The sequence below is a fragment of the Mercurialis annua genome, linkage group LG3 (assembly GCF_937616625.2).
Source record: "Mercurialis annua linkage group LG3, ddMerAnnu1.2, whole genome shotgun sequence".
Classification (NCBI taxonomy): Eukaryota; Viridiplantae; Streptophyta; class Magnoliopsida; order Malpighiales; family Euphorbiaceae; genus Mercurialis; species Mercurialis annua.
In genome coordinates, this window is record NC_065572.1 from 63,750,844 (window position 1) to 63,760,761 (window position 9,918).

At 28.5% G+C, this 9,918-nt stretch overlaps 1 protein-coding gene across 1 annotated transcript; it reads right to left on the reverse strand.

Annotated features, from left to right (window-relative positions):
• Positions 1-3,150: 3,150 nt before the first annotated feature.
• LOC126674000 (basic leucine zipper 43) lies at positions 3,151-4,035 on the reverse strand. Its single transcript, XM_050368353.2, has one exon. The coding sequence runs from the start codon at positions 3,905-3,907 to the stop codon at positions 3,281-3,283; it is 627 nt and encodes a 208-aa protein (XP_050224310.1). The 5' UTR covers positions 3,908-4,035; the 3' UTR covers positions 3,151-3,280.
• Positions 4,036-9,918: the final 5,883 nt, after the last annotated feature.

A 9,918-nucleotide genomic window follows, 5' to 3' on the forward strand; every position in this document is an offset into this window, starting at 1 on the left:
AAGTCATTAGATCACCAAATCTTCTAATAAAATTATTTTTTATACATTTTAAAAATATAAATTAAGGCCTAAATTGAACTTTTATTGTTTTTAATTCAATCCTTTAACTTAATGACAAATACCAAATCTGAACGAAATGAATAAAACGTTAACAAAAATAAAAGTGCAAGACTATATCATATGATTTTAAATAAAAATGGCGAAAGTGTAAATTATAACATATGTGGATAATTGAGAGCAATTTGCTCTGAATGTAAACTTTCAGAATTTAACAAATGCTTCTAAAAATAAATATAAAAGGTCGAAATTTGTAATTTTGAAAAGTTCGTTTTGACTTAAGACGAACTTTAACTATAATTAATATGGTATTTAATTATTACATTTATTGATCATATTTTAACTATAATTAATATGGTATTTAATAATTGGCTATCACATTTATTATTGACACGTGTCCATCGATAAGTGAATAGTTCATAATCCTACGTGGCGAACTTGGTTCACACAAGTATTTCTCCAATTCATCCCCTTTTCAGCGAAAAATTCTTAGGTGCACTTAGTCCACCACGTAGGATTATGGACCATCCATAAATGATATGCCACGTGGCATAATTATAATAAATAATCCATTCATTTATTAACACATCATTGCAATTAATGAGTCTTTAAATTTAATTCTAAATACAATAAATGATGTGTTAATAAATAAGTGAATTATTTATTATAATTATGCCACATGACATATCATTTGTGGATGATTCATAATCCTATTTGGTGGACTAGGTTAACCTAAAGAATTTGAGAAATTTACTAATTTACCTAAAATATAAAAAAAATAGGACTATATACATCAACGCGGAAAAGTTATAACAGTTACCTCACGCTTTTCTTAATTTTGTGTTATTACTCTACGTGTTCAAAAGTTAGTGATTCTACTCCAGTATATAAAACACATGACCTGACATTCCTTTCTTCTTTTGTCTCTTCCATGTCTCTTTCTTTTTTTTATTCTTTCTATTTATCTTTCTACTTCTTTTATCTTTTTCTTTCTTTCTTCTATTTTTTTTCCTGTTTGTCTTCTCTTTCATTTTTTTTCAAACAATATCATGTTCAACGTCCTAAATTGATTTTAAAAATTTACAATCAATTTTGAATTTATTGATTTTTTATCTCACAAATTAATCATTTTTTCTATGTCAGATCTGAATCTAAAAAGACTATAATAAAAAAAAATATATAAAAAAATAGTTTTTCTCCAAACTGCAACTAATTATAAAATAATTATTTTAGTTTCAGATAAAAATCAACAAAAAAACGATCTGCAAAAAACTATTTTTTTCATAACCTTATCATAATATTATAATAGCCTTATTATGCATAATTATTTTACCTATTTTATCATAATATTATCATTATCATAACTATATCATAATATTATTATAATTTTATCAACCTTATGATAATTTTTGCATAAACTTATATTATGCAGTTTATGCATAATTAGATTACAGTTTTATAATAGTATCATAATATTATCACCTTATCATATGATTATCACAGCTTCATCTTAGCATGTGGTTATCAATATATCATATTGCATTGTCATCTTATTATCATGTCATTATCAGTATCATATGTAGCCGATTAATATATGATAATGTGATGATACTGCTGGATAATATTAGACAAAATTACAATATCACATTATCATATGATTATCACAGTATTACATTATCATATGATTATCACAGTTTCACCTTATCATGTGATTATCAATGTATCATATTGCATTGTCATCTTATTATCATGTTATTATTTGTACCGTATGTAGCAGATTATTATATGATAATATTGTGATAACCTTATCATACTATTATAATAATGCTAGCATTATATTATCACAACGTTATCATAATATACTTTATTATAACAATATCATAAAATATTATCATGACGTACTTTATATATCATAAGCTTATCATACTATTATCATAACCTTATCAAAATATACTTTATCATAACAGTATCATAAAACATTATCATAACGTACTTTATCATAACTATATCTTATCCTTTTATCATAAACTTATCATATTATTATCATAACATTATCACAATATACTTTATCATAACAATATCAAAAAATATTATCATAACATTATCATGACGTACTTTATCATAACTATATCATATTATTATCATAACCGTATAATATTATGGTATCGATATGATAACGTTATGATACAGTTATGCTAACGCTAATTATACTGAAATGATAATCAAGCATTTTTCTTGACAGAAAATCGTTTTTCTCTGTGGTGTTATGATATTGATATGATAACGTCATAGTGATAACAATATGTAATTGGCGCTGTTTTCTGCAGAAAATCGTTTTTTCTGCAGAAAATCGTTTTTTTTTCATCATAAAATCGTTTTTAATGCAGATTTTCAGATCTTAAACTAAATAGATCTGAGTTAAAATAAATCGTAATAATCACCACGAGTTAAGGAAAAATCGCTAAAATATGGAAGAACGGCGGAGTGAAGACGAAACGAAGGCGGGGCGAAAGCGGAGCAACGGCGGAATAATGACGGATCATTGAAAGGAACGGCGGCGGCGTGATAAAGAAGAACAAATAAATGAAGAGGAAGAAGAAGAAAATGGAGAAGAAGAAAAAATGAAGGAGAAGGAGAAGAAAAAGAAAGAGAGAAGAAAATCTGAGACACATGTGAGAGTAAAAATAAAATGCTTAAAGTAAAAAAAATAATAGGAAATAAGTATTATTATAATAAAAAAAGGGTTTAGAGTAAAAAAAATAAAAGTGTTAAAAAGGTGAGGTATTTTCTTTATCTTTTCCTTGTTGAGATATAATTTACTATTATTTTAAAAAATAGAGTGTTTTCCCTAATTTTCTCAATGAATTTCTCCTTTTCAGCTATTGACGGCCCAACAGTTCGTACGCGTGCAACATATCCTTATCGTAATGTCGACTAATGATGTAATAACATATTTCATATCATGCATCGCCATTATCCTTTTAGTTTTTGTCTACTTATTTTTATCAATCTGTCACTATTGTTATTTCATGTTCTGTCTAAAATTGTGAAGTTTCAGGTAAACTTCGAATAAAAGCTAGTGATCGATCCATATTATTCGAATGACGAAAAGCTGTTATTTATAGCAGTCTCTTTCTGATCAAATACAACAAAACCAAGAACAGAAAAACTACTTATTTTGCTCCAACAAAAAAAAAGCATAATTCTCTCTCCGTTTCCATATTTAAAGAAGCAAATCTACTGAACTAGAGATCGATAAATTTGTAGATTCAGCTCTAAGATGAGCTGTGTTGCATGGTATCACCTCTTCAAGATCCCGTAAAGCACCGACAGTAAACGGACTACCAATTTGCAGATCAGTGAGCATTTGTCTAAGATCAGAAGCCTCTTCTTTAAGCTTTGAATTCTCCTGAAGAACAAGATCATGAGACTCAGATACATGATTCAGTTTATCCATCAGTTTATGATTTTCGTTCCGAAGACGAACAACTTGAGCCCACAGCTCATCGAGATGCTTCTGTTTTCTCATTCTTGACCTGCGAGCAGACTCTCTGTTAGAAATCATTCTTCTCTGCTTCCTCTCGTCGATTATGCCGATCATTTGGGTATCCTCCGCTTCGTCGGAAGTTGAATTGTTGCTCGAAGACTGCTGAGCCCCCGTCAAGTCCTGAACAGGTGCTTGGAGGTAATTAGGGTTGTTGTAGAAGTTGTTTAATAGTCTGTTGAAATGGAAAGTTGGCGAGTTGGTAATTTGGTGCATGAATTCAAGATTATTAGGGGAGTATTGAATAGGGTTTTGGGATGCAAGATATTGAATTCCTGTAAGATCATGATCACTTGGATTAAGCATGGTTTAAGGTTGATGATGATTGATTGTTTTAAGGTTATGAATGTTGTGAGATTCTGTAATGGGAAGAGGAGCCAAGGAGTTTATATAGGAGAATGAATGAAGAAAAAGGATCATGAACAGTTTCAGGATTGCTTACGTGAGCTGAATTTTATACAATTATTAATTATGAGTGCCACTATAAACGTCATGTATACATCTTATGAGAATTAGCTAGAGCTTTGCCACCCATAGAATCTATCCGATTCGAACAGAAATTAGTCTGAATATAAAAAATTTAAAGATATTATTTTATAGTTGAAATCTATTTTACGACAATTTAATTAAAAAAATTTATGTTTACACCAATAATAGCCTATATCAAATGGTATATGGCCTGACCATCATTATTATTAGAAATATAGGATTAAAGATTTTCATAAGCATCAAAAGTTTTTTTCGGAATAATAAAAAAATGATGTTACGCATTATAACACATAAAATTAGAAAAAAAAAAGATAAAATTTTTTATTTAAAAAGTAAATAAATCTTAGTTTGGTAAAATCAAGACTGAACCAAAATTTTAATATAATCGATGGACTCTGTTGGTTTAGCATATTTGATTTTTTTTTTGTAAGATTGGTTCAATTCATTTTTAAAAAATTAAAAAATAAACTCTATTATATATTCATGTATGTTTTGTATATAATATTGTACATAAGGTTACCAGTACATGAGAAAGATAAATATAGCAATTATATAAAATTTGATATATGGATAATAATTTGGCTAAGATATGATGATGATTTATTTATTTGAAAAAGCTTGATGATGTGTGGGGAAGTTCTATAATAATTAAAATAGAAGAATAAATAAGAAAATGATGGTTAAAGTCAAATTCTCAGGGGAGGTTTTCCTCATGAGCCTAGACATTATTAAAGTTCAAACTATCAACCAATAATATATACCATATGCTTGATGACGCAAAGAAATTCAGTTTAAAAGGTAACTAATTATATTTAAGCATTATTTGTGCGTATATTATATAGTTTTACATGGTCATTTTTAATTTACAAATTTAAATGACTCATTCAGCACTTGAATTTTTTGAGGTTGGAGGGATCCATTTTTTAGAGTGAAATTATTTCCTAAATAGATAACATCAAGTAGTACTTAAATCCCATTCTGCTGTAATTATTAAATTTTCAGGCAATTTTCAACCCGTCTCTATTTTATCGTTTATCTTATTATTTATTCTCACTTAATAATAAAATAAATGTATCGTATATATAATTGCATTTAATACATATTGAAATTAGTAAACAGATTAAAATAGAAGTTCAATATAAATTGATATAGAAAATATAATACGACCTTTTCAAATGGGAGTATAAATCTAAAATATGTCCCTTTCTAAACGGAATAGAGGACTTATATTATTAATTTTTTTCTTTCAAATTTTGTGATCATGGATCGTATATTGGCACTCCTTTATTTGTCTATATCAATTGGAGTGCATTATTTTTTTTCACCATATATACGAACAAGTGGCCATGGAAGGCTGTCTTCGCTGTAATACTCCAACTGTAGATGTGTCAATGAAACAGATATATAATTTCACATTAAGTACAAAACCCAAAAGTAAAAATTCAATAGCCTCACTTATATTATCCTGTTTTAAACCATTCAAAGTGCTTCTCTATGTTATATATCCTCCAATTGCAAACAGTTTATTGAATAAGAAGCTTGATCAAAATCCTATACACTGCAAATATATGAATAAATATAGAACATATAAATAAAATTAACTGACAAATCTATTATTTTAGAGTTATGAATTTAAATTTAGTGTCTGGCCTACAATTGTAATTCTCACTCTGATTTATGAATGTATTTGTTCTGTATATAATGCTCTTTTTATGGCTATGTAAGTTTTTATTCACTTACTTAAAAATATGAGTGCATTTAGTTCAAAAAAATTATAAATTTTATTTTTGAATGAATATAACTGTGTTACGTTTATGTATGAAATCATTTAAGGGTTCTATTTTAAAAAAATCTATAAAATTAATTATATTCATATAACTAAAATGAATTCATTTGCAAATGAAATGAACTTTAATCTAAAGTTGAACCAAATAAATGATTAGTGACATGTTGTCAGTAAAATTAAAATTTAATTACCAGAAAATCTAATTCTAATTTTATGCGTCCACTTAATAAACCTAATTTTATTTTATATACAATTCACAAGATTAGTAATATGACAAAATAATTTTTAATTTATTCGCAAGAATAAACTTAGATATTAATAAAATAAATTGTAGTTATATATATAATAAGTTATATATTTTTTCTATAATCTTTATTAATAAATAAATAATCATATAATTTAAATTAATTATAGTTAAAAGCTATAAACTAATAATTAAGTATATATATATATATATATATATATATATTCTTTCTCCTTCATAATTAAGCATATAATGATAATAATAATAATATTCAAGTAAATGTGTTTTTCTTTTCATTTTAAATTAATAAATAAATTACCATAAAATATTAATTGAATTAATTAATTTAAATAATATATCCTCATGTAAAAAATTTAAATAATATATATTCTTCATTTTGATTTTTATATATAGATGATATTCTCACCACTAAACTATTAGTTCAATGTTATCCAATTTAAATTTAATAGAAGTAATGCAATTTATGAGCATGCATTTGACACCTGAACTATTAGCTATCTAGTGGAATAATATTAAATTTTAAGTTTATAGTATAAGTTATCAAGACCTCATTAGTAAAGCAAATGAAGCTAAATATAATTACATAAATTTAAAAAAAGTTCAAAAGCATGATTATTCTTTTCAAGAATAAAGAACGATCCTTATGATAGAATAATGTGCTCTTGAAGATCATCAATTCTTAAATCTTCTTTCATGTAACATCTAAGCACCTTAACTAACTTACTAACTTTAGTATATATGAAAAAAATGCATATCCTACCTTATCATAATTAACTTTAAATGTGGCAGCATGTGGTCACAAATTAAGACTTTAATTAACTTATTTATCAGACATAGATGCATTAAGGCCCACTTGGAATATATAATAAGAAAGCTTTATATACTTTGGAACATAATAATATTGGATCATAAAAGTCTTGGCAAATCTCAAAGAGAGAAGCAAATTGCAAAATGCTAAAAATTTACATGATTTAATATTAATTTGATATGGTTGAATATTCTATTATCTTTAACTTTAATAATAAACCACACTCATTTTAGGTGATTCCGCACTACTTGAACTTCCTTTTTGCTCTAAAATTCCATCTGTAGGTATATCAAAAGAAAATATAATTAATTAATGAACAAGATTCTATCCTCATCCATTAGTTAAAATAAGTTCAATTTTTTGTGTTTGGGTTTCATACGGCAGTCTTTAATTTGTTTTTTTAAACATTTTAATGTACTAGTTTCGCATTACGTGTTATGCACGTGGCTCGTAACATAACTCGTCAATGAATATATTAGTAAATTTATTATAATTATATCAATTTTTTATTTATAATTAATATTAAATTAGTTAAAAAAATTTATAAAAATAAATATAATATATTCGGTTATTAAATTTTTTTCCATACTAAATTTATTCTTCTTTTGGTTTTATAATAACCATAATTAAATAATTAACTTAATTTTATTAATATTATCTTTAAAAATAATAAGATAGAATTTTAAATAATGATATATTGACCAAATACAGTATTTTAATTTTGTTGTTCAATCAAATTAAAAGATAGGTATTCCTACTAATTTAAAGACAATTTAGTTATTTTTTACATACTAAAAGCTAAATTGGAGATAATTTAGTTACATATTCTAATTAGGATTTTAATTACAATAGTGATTAATTAAATAACTGTTTGCGCTAAAATTTAAAATATGGCCCGAAGGCCATAAAGCCCATATTTTATTAAAAAGATAAAAAGATACGTGGAGGATTTAATTCCAAGAGATTTGACTTTTCCAAGAGATTTTCAAGAGATTTGACTTTTCCAAAAGATTTGACTGTGAAAAGTTAATTCCAAGAGATTTGACTGTCAAAAGTTAATTCCAAGAGATTTGACGGTCAGAAGCTAATTCCAAGAGATTTGACGGTCAGAAGCTAATTCAGATTTGACTGTCAAAAGTTAATTTCAAGAAATTTGACGGTCAGAAGCTAATTCCAAGAGATTTGACTGTCATAAGTTAATTCCAAGATTTGAGAAGTCAATTCATTTGATTTTCATATTTTCAAGAGATTTCTCAAAGGTTTTGTTTTTGATCTTGACTTGGAGGAAAAGAGAATTTCAGAATCAAAAGGCCAGAAGCCCGTTAGAAGAAGAAGCCCAAAAGCTCAATTGGCCAAGGTCCAGGAAGTCACGTGGTTTTTTGTAAAGCGGTATTTCAGGAGCAGTTTGTAGAAGTGGGAAGCGTTGTGAAGACGTGGGCAATTAAGAGACAGTTATCATCAGGCAGTTTCTACAGACGCTATAAAAGGGAGAAGAAGACGACGATTTGAAGCCCAGCCAAATTCAACAAAAAACACAATACTCTCAGGAGATTATCAACACCAAAAACTTTTATTTTATGCAATCCTTTGTAAACGATTTACAGCTTTCGCAATTTCAATCTTTTGTTTTTAACATTATTTCAGCAGTAGTTCATTTACAGTGTTGAATTTTAGATTTCAATTGCAGAAGTTTATTCTTATTTTCAAAATTTCTTCAAGAGTTTTTCTTTACGAACCATTTAGATTTTTTACGTCCTTTGAAAATCAGTCACAATCGCTTGATCAATTTTTAATTTTCAATTTGAGGTCCAACCTCTGGCACGCCCCCACACACTTCAAAGGCACCAACCGTTTTCTTAAAAAACAGGGAAACAATTTGGCACGCCCAGTGGGACTATCAAAAGATGGCTTCAAGGACTCGCAGTATTTTAGGGAAAGATGTATCCGACTCTCAGGAGGAGGAAAGCGCGCCTGCAACAGCAGGGCCAGGAGGAAAAGTTCACACAGTGGTTGAACAGTTTGAGAAGTCACTTGCGCCTCCAAATAATGAAAATCAAGAGGCGCCACAAAATGTCATTCCTGTAGTAGGACCTGTTACTGCAGAAGAGAAAGGAAAGGAGAAAATGGTTGAGGATTCTCCTGAAAGCATCATGGCTCACATGATGGATTATTTCAAAAGAATGGAAGTAAGACAGGAGAAATTCGAAGAAGAATCTAGGAAACAAGCCAGGAGAATTGATGAGTACTCCACAGAAAGCAAGGCACAATACAGGATCATGATTGATACTGTGGAAAAAATGCAGAAGAGTTGGGCTCAGAAGAAGGAATCTGAAAAGAAGAGTTTAAAACAAGTCGAAGGGGGGCATGTATCTGGAAATCATGTTCAGGAGGTAGCAGAATCAAGTAAGGCATCTCAACCTTCTCCTATTTTTAACCTTTTTTCTGAGGAAAGGTACGTTCCTCCTCATCGTAAAAATGAGGTGATAGGCACCCCTCTCAAGGGAGCTTGCCATCAAGGAACGAAACCATAATATTTCGGGCATACTAATGTTAATACACAACCTAATGTGTATGATGAAGGTTTTAACCATATGGGAAATAACTGTGGTGGAATCCCAAGAGGAAATGCTACTCCAGTGCCTGTGTTTCAACCTCCTGTGATTCAAAATCAGGTGGATATTGATGCTGTGAGAGAAATGGTTCAAGAACTCTATGGCCCCGGCTTAAGGCAAGTGGGAAGGCCAGAGTTTCACAAGCCATACCCTGAAGCAATTGACAGAGATAACCCATATCCCAGAGGTTATAGAGTTCCTAACTTTTCTTTGTTCTCAGGAGATGAAGGCCAATCAACTTTGGAACATGTGGCAAGGTTTACCATACAATGCGGAGAGTTAGCAAATGTTTTTAATTTTGCAAATCTTAAACTGAGATTATTTCCTTATTCACTGACTGGAGCGGCATTCACTTGG